The sequence below is a fragment of the Chiroxiphia lanceolata genome, chromosome 2 (assembly GCF_009829145.1).
Source record: "Chiroxiphia lanceolata isolate bChiLan1 chromosome 2, bChiLan1.pri, whole genome shotgun sequence".
Classification (NCBI taxonomy): Eukaryota; Metazoa; Chordata; class Aves; order Passeriformes; family Pipridae; genus Chiroxiphia; species Chiroxiphia lanceolata.
This window is the reverse complement of record NC_045638.1, coordinates 6,553,334-6,574,228: the sequence shown is the minus strand read 5'-3', so window position 1 is coordinate 6,574,228 and position 20,895 is coordinate 6,553,334. Positions and strand designations below refer to the sequence as shown.

At 39.9% G+C, this 20,895-nt stretch overlaps 1 protein-coding gene across 1 annotated transcript in view; it reads left to right on the top strand.

Annotated features, from left to right (window-relative positions):
- Positions 1–20,895, top strand: part of KDM6A (lysine demethylase 6A) — a 150,709-nt gene that overhangs the window by 61,682 nt on the left and 68,132 nt on the right. Inside the window, 2 exon segments of the mRNA XM_032677455.1 lie at positions 12,490–12,548; positions 20,687–20,807. Coding sequence (XP_032533346.1) covers positions 12,490–12,548; positions 20,687–20,807 — 180 coding nt within the window.

The window sequence follows — 20,895 nt, the reverse complement described above, 5'->3', positions numbered from 1 at the left end:
AAAACTAGTGTATTTAAAAATGTTTCGGTTCCTGATCCAAGATGGTTGTGGTGTTTACATTTGCAGTTTTTCAGAGTCAATTTGTCAGAAGTTAAAACCGTTGACAGAAGCAATTAAGTAAATTCAGGTAGAGGAGCAGTGGTATAATGGTAAGAAGAAGAGGGATTAGTGAGGGAAAGCCAGCTGGGCTCTGGAGCAGATGAAGAGAGAGCAAAGTAGAGCAGTGCAGAATGAGCAGAGATGGGGACAGTGACAGAAGTGTCCTGTCATTTGACTTGTATTTTTTTTTCTTGGTTTGTTTTGCTTTTAGAAATAGAAGGCTCTTAAATTCACTGGCATATATATTCCCAGAGTGGGCTGAAAAATTACCGATGTGCAGTTTTCTGTTAAGAAATGATGATTTGATGGAATTGCAGTGCTCTGTGGGAATGGTTGGTGGGCTGCCCAGCTGCTTTGCTCTGCTCTTGGCTGTGGGCCATCCTGTCTGCTCCCCCAGCTGCCTGTCATGTGGGCCTGCTGCCTTGGCTCTTGGATCCCATTTGAAGTATTTGTACATTCCAACAAATAAAACAGCAAATCACCAATTAGAACACCAATTAGTGATCACTACTTAACCAACTACAGTCTTAATTGGACAATCATTTTCAGTAATAATTGATTGATCCCTAACTAGCAACCATTAATCAATGATCTTACATTTCACTGCTTAAAAAAAAATGTAAAAAATTAAATAATCTTGGTTTAATTTTCGATATATTTATTGGAATACATAAAATATATACCAAAATACACTCTCCAATAACATTTTCGGTTTTCAGATGTTACTGACTAGTGTAAAAATCACGTAAAAATTAAAGCAGTCCATGAGGGTTTTTTCCCCAAACTTGATACTGGGAATTTTGTTCCAAATGTGGGATTTTGTTCAGTTTGCAGAACAAACTGTTTTTATGCTGGAGCTAATGAAGCCTGAGCAATGACGAGCTGATGTCTGTTGTCCTTTCACGCCTCCTGTCCTTTCTTCTCCCACTTAAGCACACACAAACTGAAATTCCTGTAGTTTTCCTAGTGCAGCATCCTGAATGACATCTTGTTCCCTCTGAGCAGGAAAAGCACATGCTTGATTTAAAGCTATGCTAATGGGCTGAGTGTCTCTTCCCAAGGAGGAGAGAGTAATTAAGCTATGTATGCTTTCTGAAAGTAGGCTTTGGTTTGGGGACTCTTTTTTCTATCTAACAGGTATTTTCAGTGACATTCCTCAAGTTTTTAATCTTTGAGCTACCTCGCTTTCTCTAAAATTCATTTGAAGGCAGCTAATAGGTTCAAGAGTTACTCAACTAGAAAAAACAACATAAAAGCAGCAACAGCATTCTTAGGGGACTTGGTTAAAAATTAAGCTTTAAATTTTTCCATTAAGCAGAGTTCCAGATTGAGCTGGAACTGCCCGGCACAATGTAGCTTAATATTCAAGGGGAACAACCATAGAGAGTTTTGCCACTTAATTTTTCTGACTGTTTTCCTTTGTTTTTACTCCTTTGTTTGTGTGTATTTGAATCTCTTTATAGTCATTCATGCCTTAGTATGTTCAGCTTGTCCACTCTGCTTTTCTGTGGAGTGCTGCAGGTAGAACAGCTGTGTAATTAATGATAGTAAGGCTTTTTTCCAACACTGGTGATTCTCCAGCAGTGAGAACTGACAGGGAAATAATGGGGCTACTTGTCAACTCAGTGGGATTCCTATCTTTGCTGGAAAGGGTTAGAAAAATGGTGAATCAAGGACAGAAAATTCCATACTAGTAGCTCTACTTCATAAAATGTTATAAAGATGATAGGTATAAATAATGATGATTTGCCATTATAAAAGAGAATAAAACACTTCAATAAACTGCCCAAATGTCATCTTCCAAAAAAGCTGTTTCAGTGATGTTTGTACGTATACATGACTGACATTAATTTCTGTGCTTTTATTGAAAATACTTTTGAAGAGATCTAATAGTTTTTGTCAGGTTAGCATATCTGGGTGGGGTAGGAGAAAAGCCAAATCCTTTAATAAGTATGAAATAAGAGCAGTACTCATCAAAGAAAAACAGGGATTGAGAAGAACTGCTCTATGCTTCATTTGCTTGTGCTAATCAATCTTTGAGTCCCACCTGAAGGGTATGAACAAAATAAGGAAGTGCCTACAGGAACCATTTCTGTGGGAATCTCTGGGAATTCACAGGACTGGGTGCCTCTCTGAAGTGTTTGTGCACAAATGGATGCAGCATGGGCACAAATACAGGAAGAGTTAGAAATCCATGTGCAACTGCAGGGCTGTGATCTCACTGGATCCCAAAGGTGCAGTGGGACAGCTCAGGCTCATCTCCTGTTTGCACTCACTCATGGAAGAACTGGTTGTCAGGCAACACTGGCTGCTGGGGCTGTGAAATGATGGAGTCCACAATCCTGGGACAAAGAAACAAGGCAAATGGGAGAAACAAAACATCACACTTAGGAGAGGAGACCTTGGTCTGCTTAGGGATCAGCTTGGAAGAATTCCTTGGACGTGGCCCTGGAGAGAAGAGGTGTTCACGAGAGGGCTAATTTTGAAGAGTAACTTTCTCTGAGCTCCAGAACAGTCCACCCTGGCTTGCAGGATGTTACATTAAAAGGAAAGGAACTGTGCATAGATAAACACAATGCTTCTGAAAAACTCAGGCATAAAAAGCATATAGGAGGAAGAAGCAAGCGTAGATGACTGGAGGAATATGGAGACATCATCCAAGCGTTCAGGAATCACATAAGGAAGGACAAAGCCCACATGGAACTGAATGTGGTGAGGGATGTGAAGGGCAGCAAGAGAGCTTCTGCAAGTGTATCAGCAGCAAAAGGAACATGAAAGAATATGTGAGTCTGCTGCTGAGTGAGGCAGGTAACAAAGGAAATGGAGAACACTGAGGTACTTAATATTAGCCTTCTTCACCTTGGTCTTTACTGGTAGGACTCACCTTCAGGATTCCAAGACCCTTGAGACCAGTGTGCAAGTCTAGACTCAGGAAGACTTACTCCCGATAGAGGAGGATCAAGTTTGGGAACATTTAAACAGATGGGATATCTGCAAGTCCATAGGACCTGATGGGATGCAACGAGTGCTGAGGGAGCTCATCTGTGTCACTGTGAGACTACTCTCAATTATCCTGGAAAGGTTGTGGAGATGAGAGGTTTCCTGAGGCCTGGAAGAAAGCAAATGTCACTCCTGTCTCCCAGAGGGACAAGAAGGAGGATCCGGGGAACTACGGGCCAGTCAGCTTCACTTGTATCTTCGTGAAGGTGATAGAGCACATTATCCTTGGCAGCTTGTTTCCAAGCTCACCCAGAGTGGGTAAGTCTCTGGAAGTCATCACCATGAATTTATGAAGGAGAAATAATGTTTGATGAACCCATTTGCAACACAATGAGTAGCTTGGTAGAGGGGGTGAGAGCCATGGATATTATTGGTGTTTACTTTAGTAAGGCTTTCCACACTGTTTCACGTAATATGGTCATAGACAAACTGATGAAATACAGACTAGATGAGTGGTCAGTGGGGTAGGTTGAAAACTGGCTCACCTGGGTTGAGAGGATTGTGATCAGCATCTGTCATGGTCTAATCCCAGACAGCAACTAAGTAAGTACCACACAGCCACTTGCTCACTCTACTTTTTCCCAGCTGGTTGGGATGGGGAGAGAATCAGGAGGAAAAAAAGAAGAGAAAAACCTTGTGGGGTGATATAAAAGCAGTTTAATACGTCGAAAAAAACCCACATAATAATACTTATGGTAATACTTGTAATAACAATAAAAAGGAAAGTTAAAACCCAGGAAAAACAAGTGATGCACAATACAGTTGCTCACCACCCAGTGACCAATGCCCAGCCTGTCTATGAGCAGTGATCAGCCCCTTCTGGCCAGCTCCCCCGTGTTTATGTCCTGGACATGACTTTCTATGGTGTGGGTTATCCCTTTGGCCAGTTTGGATCACTTGTCCTGACCATGTGCCCTCCCAGCTTCTTGTGCAGCTTCTCCCTGTCAGAGCATGGGAAGCTGAAAGGTCTTGATTTGGGGTGAGCACCACTCAGCAACAACTAAAACATCCATGTGTTATCAACATTATTCTTATCCTAAATCCAAAGCACAGCACTGAGCCGAGCTACTAAGAAGAAAATAAAGTCTATCCCAGCCAGAACCAGGACAGCAACACAAAGTCCAGCTGGAGACCAGCCACACCAGTGGTTTACCCCACGGGTTGGTAGTGGGGCCAGTGCTCTTTGTCATCTTGGGTTAATGACCTGTGTTGTGGGGTAGAGTTCACCTTCAGCAGGTTTACAGAGAATACAAAACTAGGAAGAGACAACATAGTTGAGCTGCTGTTCAGAGGGAGCTAAACAGCCTACAGGAGCCTCATGGTGTTCAACAGAGGCTGAGTCCTGTGTCTGAGGAGGAAGAACCCAGTGCACCAACACAGACTGGGGGCTGACAGGCTGGAAAGCAGCTCTGTGGGAAAGGCCTGGGGTGTCCTGGTGCAGGAGTTGACTCTGAGCCGGTGGCATCCTGGGCTGTGTAAGGCAGAGCATCCCCATCAGATTGAGGGGGGGGTGATCTTTCCTTTCTGCTGAGCTTGGGTGAGATGTATGTGGAGTGCTGGCTCCAGTGCTGGGCTCCTGAGAGACTGCAGCAAGTCCATGGGCCCATAGGGCTGAGTAAGGGCTTGGAACGTGTGTTGTACAAGGGGTGGAGGCTGAGAGAGCTGGGGCTGTTCAGCCTGGAAAAGGCTCAGGTGCATCTTATCCAGCTGCACAGATAGAACCAGAGTGTTCTTGGTGGTGCCTGGTGAAACAAGGAAAGGCAGCAGGCACAAAAAGAAAACACAAAATTAATTCTAAACACACAAAAATAAATTTAATTAATTAATCGAGTGCGAAGGTGATTAAACAGTGAAGAAGGCTGCCCTGAGAGTTTGTGGGGCCGCACATTTTTCAGTCCTTGGAGGCAGTCAAAACCCAGCTGGACATCATCTTTGGAAACTTGCTCTGGTCGTCCCTTTGTTGAGCAGAGGGTTGGACTAGAAGGTCTCCAGAGAGATCATCTCTTTTTGTGCAAACATTAGACAAACTGGTTTACTTACAAAGCATCCAGTCTCAAATATGGCTTTCTATTTGGAGTGAGGGGGTTTGTTTGTTTGTTTGTTTGGGGGTTTTATTGTTTTGGGGTTTTTTTGTTTTTTAAATCATGTATCACAAAAAATAAAATAGAAACTTTGTGATTGTTAACAGCATTTGGGGAATCCGTAGGGAGAGTATTAAATTCGATTAGGTGAATCATCTCTATAAAATGTCTGTCAGAGTGAATTTAGTCTTTATGCATTGCACAACACCTTTGCTCACTTGATTCGTTTGAGAAAAATGTTGTTTTCTGTTTAAAATACTTAAATTATTGAAAATATTTGTATCAAGTGAAAAATGAAGATGTTTACATCAAGTGAGATTTTATAAGCTTCAGTGGAAGGAACATAAGTCAGATACCAGTAGCAACAATCATAATTTAGACATTTGCTTGTCTGTCTGAGTGACAGATGTGAGGAGGTACAGTAGTTGGTCAGTAATCCCTTCTGCCAAGGCCCTAAGTTTGTTTATGGATAAGGAAATACCCAGTTTACAAAACTGCACAGATTCCATCATTAAAGGGGAGGATTTGAGTTATTTATTGTTGTTTTATCATTTTGTCTTTCATATGAAAGTTCTCCCTATAAAGTGGGCATTGCACAGTGTGTTACTCAGGGGATTTTGAAATTATTAATGTCTCGAGTTAGTTGCTGTTTGTGGGTTTTGATAATTTTCTTGTAGTCTTTTCTTCATATACCCTGTTCTTTGCTGTGTGACAAGAAGCTTTTTTTACAGATAGTGCTGGAAAACCACTGGAGGGACAGTGTTGGATCAAGGCTCCCACTTCAGATTGTTCAAGCAGGTCTTGCCATGTGTGTTTTAGTCCATGGGTGAAAATAGGGCCATAGCAGTGTTTTGGTGGGACAGCAGTGCTGCTGAGAAGTTGCAGTCGTTTTCATTCAGAGGGGAGCTATAGGGAATGTGGAACTGTAGCACTGGTGGGATGTTGCAAAGGGTGTGGACAAATGTACTGTCTTTCCTAAAGAGGAGATGAGAAGGGGGCAGGATGGGGAGGAGAGTATAGTAATTTAAAAGCTACCTACCACTTACAAAGGGGGGAAAAATTTAAACTTTGTAGATGATGTGGGATTTTTGTTTATTTGGGTTTTATTAGTTTCATTTTTTTCTGCTTCGCTTCTGTTAAGAATTTTTTTGTGAAAGGAAAAAAAAAAGGAAGTATTTTTTATGAATTAAGAAAGATGTATTAGCCAGTTTTGTTCTACAACTAGTAGGTGTATTTTGGCAATACTTACTCTCTGAAAAGATCATCGTAAAGACAGTGAGGAATTACTTTGTAGTTATTTACCAAGATATTACAATGTGGAATTACTTTGTAGTTATTTCCCAAGATATTACATATGTCAGAATATATTTGTCACAGGAATAATGATTTTTATGTATTAATTTCTTCCACATGGCTGCTGGGATGCAGGCACACGCCCAGTAACAGATTTTTGACTATTGTGATTATTGCTCAAGAAGCAGGGTCATGCAAGCCTGTTAGAGATGGCTGTATTTTAGAGATCCTGATCACCTAATGATTTTTCAGGTGCTATAATATTTCTTGAAGGCAAAACTGATTATACTACTCTGCAATACTCCCCTCACAGGTACCTGAGTATTTCTGCAGGTGATGGAAACATGCAGAAAATGTAGATAGGTAGCTCTCTTCTTCATGTTTGTACAAATGTAAACAAATTTTATTTGAACCCTCCCCTCTTCTTCCTGAACACTTACAGTCTCTGTGCTAGAGCCTGTCAGCTCCCAAAGGTGTGGAGCTGTTTGTGCACAGGAGCCCAACTGGAATTTTTATGCTGTACAAACTCTCCAGGGAGCTGTTACTACGTATTGAGTAGTGTCAGGAGGAAGGATTAGGCACCACAGTGTCAAAACTTCATCTTTCTTTTTTTTTTCCCCTGGTAAAGAAATAAACATATTCACACATTTAAGCACAAAAACTGTTCTTTTGCTTCGAACAGGTGGCCGAGAGACCCTGTGACCACAGGATGCGACGTAAACTGTAAACCCTTGTTTTCCTGGTTGGGTTTTCTGAGGAGCAGTGGCCGCCTGCCCACGAGTGTCTTGTGCAGCCTGCAGTGATGTGGGCTGGGCTGTGGGTTCCACTGGGACTTGGGCAGCTCAGGAAAGGGCTCAGGCCTTGCTGGAGTTAATATGTCATCAAAGACTTGGGTTCCTGTCAATAGTAAGCAAGTGAAAAACAGTCACTGTTCTCTCCTAAGGGTACTGAACTCCATCTTTTTTCCACAATTTTCTTTCAGACTTCCACTAGCTAACTACATGGGGACTTTGTTTCTCTTGTTTTGTTTATTTTGTAGTGTGGTGAGGTACACAGTGATTTCTGTCTAAATATTACCAACTTTTTAATGAGGGCATATTATTCTGTGAATTCTTTTACCTCCATCTGGCCCTTCCCCATAGAGTCACAAAGAATCACAGAATTGTTAGACTTGGAAGGGACCTCTGGAGATCATCCAGTCCAACCCCCCCCTCTCCCAAGGCAGGGTCACCTGGAGGAGGTGACTCAGGAATGTGTCCAGGTGGGTTTGGAATGTCTCCAGAGAGGAAGACTCCACACCCTCCCTGGGCAGCCTCTTCCAGTGCTCTGCCATCCTCAGCGTAGAGTTCTTCCTCAAACTGAGGTGGAACTTCTTGTGTTTTAGTTTACAGCCGTTGCTCCTTGTCCTGTCGCTGGGCACCACCGCAGAGAGCCTGGCACCAAACTCTGACACCCCCTTGGAGACATTTATTTGTATTGATAGAAGAAATGGTGTATTTGCCTATGTGTCTCACTGGTTAAGGACCTTGCATGAAGGATGCTGACAGAAGGCTGTGACGGCATTTCATGTTTTTATCCATCTTGTTTTTATCCATCTCGTGCTGAGCCATAGATGCTGTTTTCTCTCAAGTCAAACATTGATATGTAGCTTAGGAGGCTTCAGTAGTGTTTGAAAAGTCACTGTAGGTTTGATTTGCATTTTGGTTGTAGCAGTGTAGGCTTAGAGAGCTTTTACTTATGTTCCAATCTTTTACTTGTGCTAATGCTGTTGTTTATGGGGGGCTACCAGTGAACTTGCCTGGGAGAACGATCCAGTTAAATAATCCTTTTTATCTGGTTATTAATAACTCAGATCAGTTCTGTCATTCAGTTGGCTGTAGTACTCTAAAAATGCTTGTGTCAGCACAAACGAGAGGCAGTGTTTGGGAATGTTTCTGAATCAGCAGGACCATGGAACTATGGCAAAAACTGTTCCTTTCCCTTTTTAAATGGCAAGGCCCTGGCTGGATGCTGCCCTGAGACTGCTCTGGGTCTGTAACGTCTATCTGTACTCTCTAGGAGTGCCTGCTGGAGAGATTTTCGTTTACAAGCATAACTTCTCGGTTAAGTCTTGTGTTTATAAAACACGGATTTGGAGTCAGTAACAGGGTCTCAACTGCATGTGACAGATAAGTGTGTTACTGGTGGAGAACATCTGGGCCCAGATGTGGCAGCCATACATTTGCAGAGTCAGTCCAAGATGGGTGTCTGTAATCTGAATGTGAGTGTGGCCACTTGTTAGATGGGACAGGTGCATTTTTCTGGCCCTGTGTTTATTATAGATAAAGTGTCACTGTGATGGGCTGGGCTGTGTCTTTCTACTGGATTTGCTGCCTGCACCCTTAAAGATGGAGAAAAAGGCTTTGTGTGGACTTGGCCTGAAATGCCTGGAGAACAGAACTCCTGGAATGTTGGGGATCTGTTTCCATCTGCTGCTTCAAAGAGATTATAAACCAGTTGTTTGATAGAAGGCCTGTGAGATGGGTGGAGTCTTCCTCATTGGTTGTTTTTTTTTTTTGCTTGATTGCTCAAAACAGACAAGACTAAAAGTCTCAAATGTGCTTATTCAGATCAGTTGCCTAAAAAGGTACATAGAGATGTATTTTTGCCTTCTGAGTTACCTGTTGACAAAAATGTATATGCCACGCTGTTTTATAAAACAGAATTGAACTGTTGTTCAGCCTTAAGTAGTGCGTGTAAGTAGCAGAATGCACAATAAAAGCTTGACAATTTTCTTAAATTGCATAAGCGTGGAAAATGGAAAGAGGTATTTGAGCCATCTAGTGGTTGGCATGAAACATATTAACATATTAACATTTTTTGATAGTTCATAGAAAATGTAAATGATGTCAGCTTGGAAATAGCATTTCTGATTTCTCTGCTTTTAGTTGCATGGCTGTAGAATGAAAAAAATCCAAACATTCAGCTTCAGGTTTGAAGCACGGTCTATTTTGGTTTGTATCTTTTTTTTATTCTAGATTTTAGTGAAAAGAAAGCTCTGATAACATAAAAATTAAACTAGAAGTTAGTAGCCAAAGAATGAATTTTGCTAGCATGAGGTCTTCAGAAATTGTGTGGGTTGTCAAGAAATTCAAGCAAAGGATTGTAATAAGATAATTTTATTCTCTACTTCTCACTAAAAAAAATGTTAGGAGGGAATAAATTTGGCTTAAATTCTTCCTCACCAGCTGTTTGTAGCAGGGACAAAATTACAAGAGTAATCCTTACTGGAACACATGGAATGGATATTCTTTGTGAGAAACTTGTCAAATAAAACTAGCAGAGGCAACCGAAAATGGATTTCTTGAGGCGGGCTGTGTTGTGGTAAACAGAGCCACAGAATCTTATGATTTTAAGAGAAACGACATTTTGTAGATGAAAATTTTGTGTAATGATCCTACTTGGTCCTGATCTGCATTAAGCTGTTGTAGCTTTTCATATATTGGCTGTTACCAATAGGAACTTGACTGCATGTTGAACTCGGTATTCTGCAAAAGTAATGAACTTTGTGTGTATTTCCAGTGCACTGGAACACTGTGGTGTCTTCCAGTCCTTGCGAAAGTCGTGTTCCAAGTTCAAACTCAGTTTAAAATATATTTTTTAATCTTAGTTTATTAGATCAGTCTTAATATTATGAACAAGCAGTACTAATGGTGTTACACGTGGTTACACGTGTGTCAGAACAGATAAATTCATGATCCATACTGACATTTCAGAATTTGCACCTCTGCGTTTGAGGTGATCTCGTAAATCTTGCCCTGTTTTTCACTGAGAAGACAGTGGCAGCTTAACATATTTTTGAGATCAGTCCTAAAAGGTTTTTAAGGCTAAAGGAGAGTGAGAGAAGAGTGGAAAAACCAGTCACAGAATGAAGGACAGTGATGGTTTATTTGCATTTTAGTGGCGTGAGGTCCATCTGAAAGCTTTATGTGAACTTGATACATAAATTGCATTTTGACAAATCGCCTGCATCTCGGTTCTCTTGTGCCTTGAAAGTTGGTTCCTATTAACCCTTAGGATCAAAATATCATCAGGGAGATGATCCTGAATCTGTAACTTGCTTGGACTGTAAATTGGATGGATTCCATAAGAGGAAATTAAATCCTTTGCAGGTTGAAGAGGTTTTAGTGGTCTGGCATATTTTTGTATGAATTTTGCAGTGTGGCAAAGAAGGATTTTTGTGATCACTGTTATTCTAAATCTTTATGATGATCTAGACTGGACTGAGATTGGGGGATATCAGAAGGGATACTGGATAATTTTAAGTTCTGTTCTACAGATGAACCTGACCCAAGCACAGTGAAGGTTCCTGGGGTGTGCTGTATTTTGTAGGCTTCCATGTGGCACTTGTGAAAATCTATTTTACTTCCTCATTTAAAATTACTTTTAAATCAAGGTATTACATATGCTCAGCTTTTGAGCTTGCCTTCCACCTCGTCTCTTGTTCCCAGAGCACACTTGGAAAGTGGAAAAAACATGGAAGTTCTTTTATCTTTATGATGTCCGTCTTGTGTTTTTGTTGAATTAAACAGGAATGTGGTTTTATGGTAGTGTTAAAGTGTCATCCTCTATTGTTTATGCACTTCCCCCTCCACTTGTCCTGTTCACATGTTCCAGTGCTCTGATTGCTGTAGTATCTGGTCCTACCACAGCATTTTCTTGGAAGCTCTCCATTGCTGAAGCCATGATCCAGCTGTACTCGTGAAAGGATCTTTGGCATTTCCCCTGGTTTTAATTTGCATTTAGAAGACGCAAATGAGGGATAATGAAATTGTCATATTAGGTCCTGTTTCTGATGAATGCTGCTCTTTGAGTTGTCTTCTGGTTACCAGTTATGTTATAGGAGAAATTTGGTTATAACTTTCATGTCTGGATTGGTTTTAAGGCAGTTTTAGGATTCCTTGTGTGGAATTGCTTATAAACGGGATCTGCTGAAGAATTGTGTGCAAGTGGAAGAGGGATTATCTTGAAGTACAGACTTCAACAATGGAAACTCCAGCTCTTGTCCATGTGTCAGAGCTTTGGGATCTATACCTACTCTTTCAGAATCAGAATTATGTATAAGAAAAGCCTAAAAATGTGTCACAGGCAGCATGTGCAATGTTGTCTCCTGTAAATAATGGATTAGCTCTGCTAAATAGAAAACAACTGTGCTGTGGCCTAACTTTGCAAAAGAAAAAGCAGTTTGTTTATTTTTCAGAATTTAGGAAATATGTATTAATTATTTATAGAACTGGATAGTTAAACATTCATTAAAAGTCATTAGTAATTTCACTTTAGAAGTAAATCACAGTTTCTGTGAAAAGAAAATGGAGGGAAAATGGGTTTCCAGAAGGGGAATGTTTTTTTTTGTTTTGGTTTGGTTTTTCCCTTTGGCAGAATAGGGAGATAGGAAATAGAAATTTGATTAAGGATGAAGAAATATGATTGTCATAGGTTTGAAGCTGATGGTCTGTATTTTTTGGTATTCAGAAAAGTGACATTTCCTTAAGCATATTCTCAGATTCATTTAATTAATGTTCTACATCAGACACAAATTACAGTGTGTAGCTTTGTTTGCTTCTGTGTAAGTATAAATTATTATGACTATGAAATGGTGTTTGGTAATAAATTTTTTATTATTATTATTATTATTATATTAAATTGCCAAAGATTTCCACTTCATCATTTCCTTGCCTTCTTTTGGACAAGTAGAACAGAGCACATCGGTTTCTCTGGTGTAAAAGTGCTTGAATATTATTATTACTTTTCCTCCAAAAATATCCCCTTTTTTGTGATCATGGAGAATCACTTTTTTTTAATGTCTACCCATCTTTTCATTCCTTCTTTTTGGTTCTTCCTGTTCAAGGTGAATTTTAAATACGTGTATTTTATAATGGAAATAGAATGTCAGAGGATGAATAAAATACTGGAAACTGAATCTTAGAGCATATGGTTGTCTAATCTGGGTTTTAAACACTGTTTCTTTCCTTTACAGAATGCTGCCTTTTTATATGGCCTTGGTTTGGTCTACTTCCATTACAATGCCTTTCAATGGTAAGTTGGAATAAATTGATAGTTTTTGTGGTGTTTCATGGGTGTGTGAGTATTTCGCCTTCAGTTCAGTGTGAGTGTGCCATAGTTTATTTTTGGTTTTATTAGAGATACGATGTTTGCAGGTGAAACTGTCCTGGGTCACATACCTGACTTGGGGCAGCCACAGCAGTTGCTTGAAAAGGGAAAGCACTGACAGGAGAATTTTAGCTCCCTGTAACAGGCTTCAGGAAAAGGGATGGAGCAGAATGACTCAACAGGCTTTTGTGAATTGTTGTTATCAACAGTCTGTAGCCTGTGCATGTTGGAAAGCCTGTTTACAAAAAACTTTCATCTTGGAAAAGAAGTGGGAAAATGGGATTGTTTTCATTTCACTTGGTAGTCAGAAATTTTTACATCAGGGGAGAGTTTTGGACGTTGGAGGCAGCACACCCAGACTTGAGTCAGCGTTTAAAACTGATGTAAAAACTGAGAGTTAAAGAGTTGTAATTTTTGTCTTGGCTTTGGGGACTGAGCAGGGCTGCTGGGCATGGAGGGAAGGTGGTTTTCAGTTGAGCTTTTGGTTCTGCCTTGTCTGTGATGGGAGTGGTGAACAGCGAACAGAATGGACTCGGTCACTGGAGTTCTACTGAAAGATCCTCAGACTTTCACTGGGGTTTATTCCTGCAGGGAATGAAGTCAGTGTCATTGCAAAAATGTCAGAGGGGTGTAGTGTTGATAACAGTGCTTTGTTGCACTCAGTGTGGAAACTGTCAGTACAGTAAGTGTGACTTTACTACTTGATTGATTACTAGAAAGGTTCATTGTCTTACTGAGCTAAGCATGACTGCAGTTACAGACACACTCAGTGACCACCAACTGATGGGTTGGAGCAGTGAGGTAGGATTTCTCCTTCCACCCCTCAGTAAATTGTTTTTACGTATCTGTAAGACAAAAGATTTTTGCTTTCCTCAGGAAAATGCACATGAACTTTTATTTCTCAAATTAAAATAGGTTGGTTAAGTCATGAGCTCGAAACATGGATTTTTTTTTTAATCTTGCAATTTACTGCTTTCTTTATTGATACCAGTGAAATGAATGCCGTGTATTGTATGTGACATGCAATTCTATTGCATTCTAATTAACAAGAACAGAAAAGTTTTCAGAAAACCTGAGAATCCACTGTTTAAGATTGGGATCAGCCTTGGCTGAATTTCACCAAGTTCCAGATTGTTCTGTTTCTTATGCAGTCTTGTCTTCAGCATTTAGCATTCAGAAGTATTCTGTGCACAAGGTCTTACAAGGTGGATCTTGTTACAGCTTGCACTGTGAAAGTGGTAGATAAAATTAAATAACACAAAGCACTTAGATTTAGAGTAGTTAATCTTTCATATAACCACCTGTTCAACACAGGCTTTTGCCATTAGCAGATTGTGCTATTTAGCACCTTACAGCGGATGTAGCAGCAAAGTCAGGTGGTTGTGAGGCCTAAGTATTAATAAATTAGAGTTTTGAATTAATTTAGATTTTTCTTCCATGCCTTTAAGTGAGGTTGTTGAGAACATGAGTATAAGCTGGTGCCTTAACTGGCATAACTGCACATAAAGCTTATGTTAAGGTTGTGTAGAATAATCATACTTGCCATTTCATTCGTACAACAAAGTTACATATGGTGTGATAGTAAGAAAATTGTGTATCATTAAAGTATTTGGTAGAATTTTTAGAGGAAGAAAATCTAATGTAGGTAAAATCTTACACCTTTATGTGCAATGTTGATTTTTAACCCCTTTGAGTGCCTTTCCTCCCCCTTTTTCTGTGTTTTCTTTGGAGCGAGCGGAGTGGGATGTGTGGTTGTGGGTGTTTAGGTGTGACAAAATCACAATAAACGTGGAGATGAGACAAGTCATTTACAGGGGATGTTCTTGGTAGACCTTAATCCTCCTCAGGAGTCTCTTGCAGTTTGCAAGGAGAATCCTCCTTCTTTCAAAGTGAAATGCTGGTCAAACTGCCTTATTTCCTGCTGCATTTTTTCCATCTATTTATGGTCATAGGACACAGATCTTTATATTTCAAGCAGGTAGAGGAGACTTCTAGGCTGTTTAAGGTGGTTTAAGCTGTCATGCTTCATCCATTTTTTTTTTATTGACACCACTTTAGATATTCAGAGATTTTAATGAGAAGCAAGTACATAGTCCTCCTAAAAGGAAGGGGTGAGGAAGTGCTTGAGGTTTTTTCATGTCTCATGTAAACAGGGATAATAAAAAAGCAAGTGGGAATAAGGTCAACTTTAGAATTCTTGTTCATATTTTTTGACATTATTTCTTAAGTTTTCCAGCTTTCATAAAATGAAGTATTGGATTAGATCCAAGATGCATATGCAATTCACTGTAATTCAATATCGTACACTCATTTATATCCTAATGCAGCTTTACAGCATTATCTTAAGTACAAATCCTAGCTGATACAGCATTTTATGTTGGTCATTTTGTTTGACTATTTGTGCAAGTACTGAATGTTCTCAGCGTATATACAAACATTGCAACAGAAAGCTATTCCATGCAATTATAACAGTAAGATTTGCCATAAGGGAATAGCTCCATAAATTGAATTGAGTATAGTAAAATAGGTCTTGGGGATCTCAGATTTTGATACTCCCTTCTTTTACACCATTTATCATCAAGCAGTAAGTAAAGTGGTTGTCTGATTTTCGCTATTGTTAGACAACAGGTAGAATAGAGTTAGCTGAGATATTCACATCACTTGAATAATTTCATGTCCTCTGTAGTTGTCTTTTAGATTGAACATAAAAGAATTTCAGTAGTTAATCCAAGGCTACCCTTCATAGGTAGCAATACCTGCATCCGAGTGTAGTGGCTTGGATGTCAAATTTTTTCTTTACTTCAGTGAGGATTCTGAATCTGACTGATCTGTCATCTGCTGGTTTACACTGGCTTCCAGCAAGATGGAAGGATGGAGTCCAAGCTCTGCTGTTGTGTCCTGGAGTGCATTTAACAGCCTCTGGATCCCAGTGTGCCAACTGTGGTGCTCCAAGACCAGCCTGCAGTGTTTTCAGTGACTGTCACCTTGCAAATTGCTGGACAATGTGTGTGAGAAAGACACAGGATTCCGTAGAAACACCTTGCAAGAAGCTGAGATCAGTCACCCTTACTGCCCAGTTTTAGGCTCTTTGCTCTGAGGCTCCTCACCTCAGTCCAGGGTTTCCTTATCAGCTGTAAAAATTGAGTATTGCGTAAAACTCACTCCTTCAGCATTGACCTTGAAAAAAAGCTAAAGATGCAAGAGATGATCCAGACCCTTTTTTTCACCTCCCTCATGGCTGAAGATGGAGACTGCCTGAGGAAAACTGGTCATCTCTGAGTGCAACTTCTTGACCCATGTGCAGTGATCCTTGCCGAAGCAGAAGCACTGTCATCATCGTTCATATCTGGATATCACGATATCTGGGACCACCATGTCTGCTTCTGACTCTCCAGCTCGGATTGAAAATTGGATCTTGTCATCAAATTGACTTTCTTTTTGTTGTCTTTCTGTGATTGTACAGCAAACCACTTATTGGACTGATGAAAACTCTGCTAATGATAGGAAAAAAAACCTACTCTCAGCTGCTGTTCTAAGACTTTGCTGCTCAAAATATTTCACCATTCAACGGGACAGAGGAGTTGTAGCTGAAGACTGTTAAAGTATTTCATAAACTGCAGTGCCTGAGTACTGCTGTGTATGTACATTTTGTGTATGTTCAAACTATGGTTATGACTTTCAAATAGGAATTACTCAATCATAGCTCACAACACTTTCATTAAATGACATGAGGCTTAGAATAGGTGGTCAGAAAATTGAAAGACGATAAGAATAAGAAAAAGAAAGTTTCACTCCAGCTGCATCAAGTGGTGTATTAGAATAATGTTAGGTTCTTTTATTTTGTAGGCTCATTCTGATTTTCATGGGTTTTGTTTGAAATGTACAAAAGTGTTAACTTTTGAATAGTTAAATTGTTACTCTTTTATTACATTCTTTTGCCTAGTACAAAGCTGATTTTATTCACAGTCTATTCAAACACAGCCATCCAATAAAAGTCTTATGAGAGTTCACTAAATGTTTAATATAATCATCTATTAATTATTATTCATCTGGTTTCTTCACTTTCATAATGGTAGGCATCGTTGTATAGATTAGTGAGTGGGAAGATAGCTGCAGTATTGATTCTGGAAGTCTTGATTTAGAAATGAAGATTCATGTCATTTTTATTTTTCCCAAATTGCTGTAGCAGTGCTGTGTAAAACGAAAGTCCGGAGGTGCTTTTCATCCCTCATAGTGCCTGTTTTCCAGTCCTGTTTTCCCATTTTGCTGAGTGCTAGATAGCCTTTCCTGCCTGTTGGTAGAAATGCTCTCATGCTTGGAGAAAAATCCTTATTTGATTTTAATCAATTCTCGTAGACTCAGCCAACGTTGTGTCTTACCACACAGTTGGCAGTGTCATCAGGAAACAAAAGGAGAGTCGTCTCTTGCTGAATTTAGAGACTCTCATTTATTTCTGCAGTACGAGAGCGCCCGGCCCTTCGTTCACTAATTTCTCCTGTGGACTCGTGTTTGTTTAGTCTGCTGAAGGAGTAAAATTAAAAGTTCTGTCTCTGCATGAAGGGCGGTTACTTAGTGGTGGAGACACTCAACCTACTTGAGGAAGGCTCTGTGCCATCACCCCTGAAGGAGGACTCTGAAGCCAAGTTCTGCTTCGTATGCGACAGATCACGCAGCTGTTTGGTTGTATCTGCTCCTCTGTTTTTGTTCAAACCATAAAAGAGCTTTGAGGGAAAACATCTGGGTAACTTGGATGCCTTGGATCCTCTAGACTCGTATCTTTCTGGATGTAAGCTTGGACAGAGAACAGAAATGGGATTAGTGATGTTTCAGAGAAAACAAAGATCTGTACAAGACTCAAGTGACTCCAGCTGTATCTGGAAGGCCCCACTCAACCCATCAAACAGATGGGCTGGGAAGGACTGAAGCTTCCAACACTGGGCCATGTTCTCTCCTGTTTCCCTTTACTACCACAACACTTGCTCCTGCTTTCCACGTCCTTCTTGTACCAACCTGTACCAAGCCCCAGTGTGTCTGACCACTCTAAACTGAAATGGGTGTCAGTGATGCTGCAGATGTTCTGCTGTTGATGTGGTGAGGGACCAAGTCTGGAGCTCTGGGCATGGCAGTGGAAAACAGGCAATCCCAGAATAAAACAGAGGTTTTTACTGTAGTTGATGTTCTTGATGTGTCCGGTATTCGTGAGCATGTTGCTATTTTAAGTGTTTCCTGTAGGTGAAAATACATCAATATTAATTCAGCTATGATGTAAAATTGCTTACCTGTCTGTAAGAGTTAAAGAGTAAATGTCTTTTCACAAGTTGAGTATTTTATCCCATTAAAAAATTCTACTGACTATTTGAAATGAGGCTATAGTTACCAAATTAGGCATGAGCCCCTACCACTGGTAAAAATTATTGAAAATGCCCTTTCAGATCACTTCCTTGGTGAAATTTTGAGGATACCCCTTTTTACAGAAGTAGTGGAAGTAATTTCCATTTGTTATTATTCATGCTTTTCATCCTGGAAAAACTACAAATTGTAAAATAACTATGGAATTAACACTAGAGTTAAGTAGAGGATAAAACCTGATTTTTAGTTAGTTTAGTCTGCACAGAGATAAATCTTACACAAACCTTGGAGGAGTGTGGATCAGCAGGTTCTGTGCTGAATGTGACACAACTTTTTTATGTTGTCCACTGATTACAATTTACTGGTTTTTGGGTGCTGTGCTCCTCTGTAAGACTGGGGTAGGAAACATTCTTGGTTTTTTTGAATGAAAACATACATTCAAACTAAATTTCAAAACTGTCCTTAAAACTATTTTCTAATTTTTGTGGCTTTGTTTAATTCTTTTGCTCAACTGTGGCAATGAATAATATTTCCTGTTCTGTAACAAGAGACTACAGGAATACTTTTGTCTCTTACAGATTATTTTAAGCTTTTTTAGAAGTCCACCTTTCTGTGGTTTTTACAACTGAGACATGACATAGGAGAAATACAGAAATACTATTTTCTGACCAAGGAAGATAGCTAAAAGGAAGAATGCAAAGTTCCCAAAGTGTCTATGAGCATAGTCACAATCTCTGTTACAGAACTGCAATGTCTTTATTCCTGATTTTTGTTGTGACTTTGATAAGACAGTGGTTTTCTTCTTTTTTTTGAACTTAGGATACTGTCTTTGAACAAGATAAAAATAATGGATTTTAAATACCAGTGGCTAACATACCAAGTACCAGATTAGAGTTAAGACAAGAAATGCAAATACATAATCACAGAATCTTTCCTTTGGCAGAACAAAAGCCTGGCTTAAAATCTGTGCTGGTATTTAGTATCAGTCTTTGGCTTTCCAGTTTGAGCAGGGTTCTTGTAGGTAATGATGATGATGATGAATGTACTGTTATGAGACATAGGTCCTTGTTTGTTTTGAAATCAGTGTACATTCTGGGGTGTGTGATTCACCACCACCCGTATGATTCCAGGGAGGTTTAGATGAGATGTGAGAGACTGCTGAGCCTGGTACAGGTTTGTCCCTTTAGCTCTTCACTTGCTCATTTTCCTTGTGTAGGCAGAAAAGTAGGGTACTGGGTAAGCAAAGTCTCTCTGAAGGGTTGTAATAAAGGAAGCTTCAGTTCTACAATAGAAATGTAATACTTTTTTAAGCTCATCTGCTCTTAACTTCTATTTAAAGAAGTGAAATAATGCTTTAGGTATGAACAGTTGTTGCATTGTCTAGAGGAAGTTCTGTACCTTTGGCTTGCTGTCAATGAGAAAAAAGCCTGTAAGAATTTTAGAGCAGAAGCATTTTTGCTGATGGATTAAAAAATGATCATTTATGTGTTTTCTAAATAAAAAAGTATGAAAAACATTAATTAAATTTCCCATTGCAGCTGCTTACCTTTTTTTCCTCATAAATAATACTGCACTTGGAGAGAGGGATTAAGTCAGTGTTCCTAAGCACTGTGTGCTTTTAGGCACTGTGGGCAGTTCCTGTCCCATGTCCCTGTGGGAACAGCTCTCCCCGAAGACTGTCCTGTCACCTGCCTACTTGGCCTCGATCTCTGAGTTTCCCTGGGACAGCAGATGGGACTGTGCTCCCTGGCCTGGGGGCTCAAACCTACCTTAAACTGGGACTAGTTCTTGTGTGAGCAGTGGTGTATGTGAAGGTATTTTGTTTCAATCTGTCATTGAATTTCAGGCAACAATGAGTCTTAGCTTCTTTCTCAATTCCTCTGTGACTTTAATTCTATTAACTTTTAGTTGCATTTCAGCTGTCCCAGTTTTATGCAGTTGTCCTGAGAGACAACACAGTCCTGTTTAGAGTCACGTTGTTTCTGCTCCAAGACAGAGTTGCTAGATGGCATTTTTGTTTTGTCTGATACAGTGCCATCATTAACAGGGGCATGTGGGAGAGGATTTGAAGTAGAATCAGAGGCATTTTCACCTATCATGGGAATGTGAAAGCGAGTTACAGAGGGGAGGAAGCGGCAGGCTTTTGTATCTATGTTTTCCTGGGAGTAATTGAGTGACTCGGAAGTAATGGAGCAGTAGGTGTTAGCTGAGTCCCTGCATGGCACTGGTGCTGGGGAAGGGAGGAGAAAGAGGAAAAAGGAGCAGGTTGGTGCAGTGAGAGATGTGCCTGATCTCTCCTAGGCTTTCCCTTCTCCTGCTGCTGCTGCACTATTGGAATCAAAAGCAACCTGGCTGTTGGTAGTGACATGAACGATCTCTGTATTGTATTTATTGTTCTAAAGTTGCACTAATTTGTGAGTCATCCTTTCTGAAATATCAGATGTGATACTGTATTTCATGCAGCAAATTACTTTCTCTAAACTAATAGAAAAAATTAGACTTTCAAATGCACCAGGATATCTGGAGTACAGAATTACCCAATCTTTGAAGAATCAAAAGCCATGCACCAAAAACGTTACTTGTAAACCATTATTTTGATATGTTCTTCTGCAACAGTGCTTTCTGATCCACTTTCTGTTAGTCATATAAATAACATTGATTGTAAAGTAATACTTGAGTAAAAAATAATTTTTTATTCTGTGTTTTTCTTTCAGGGCAATTAAAGCATTTCAGGAGGCGCTTTATGTTGATCCCAGCTTTTGTCGAGCCAAGGAAATTCATTTGCGACTTGGGCTTATGTTCAAAGTGAACACAGACTATGAGTCTAGTTTAAAGGTAGGTTTTGAGTCCTTCCAAATTGAATTAACGTTTCTTAAAAGTTGTGTTGCATCTTAAAACTGCAAGGAATGCATAAGGATAGAGC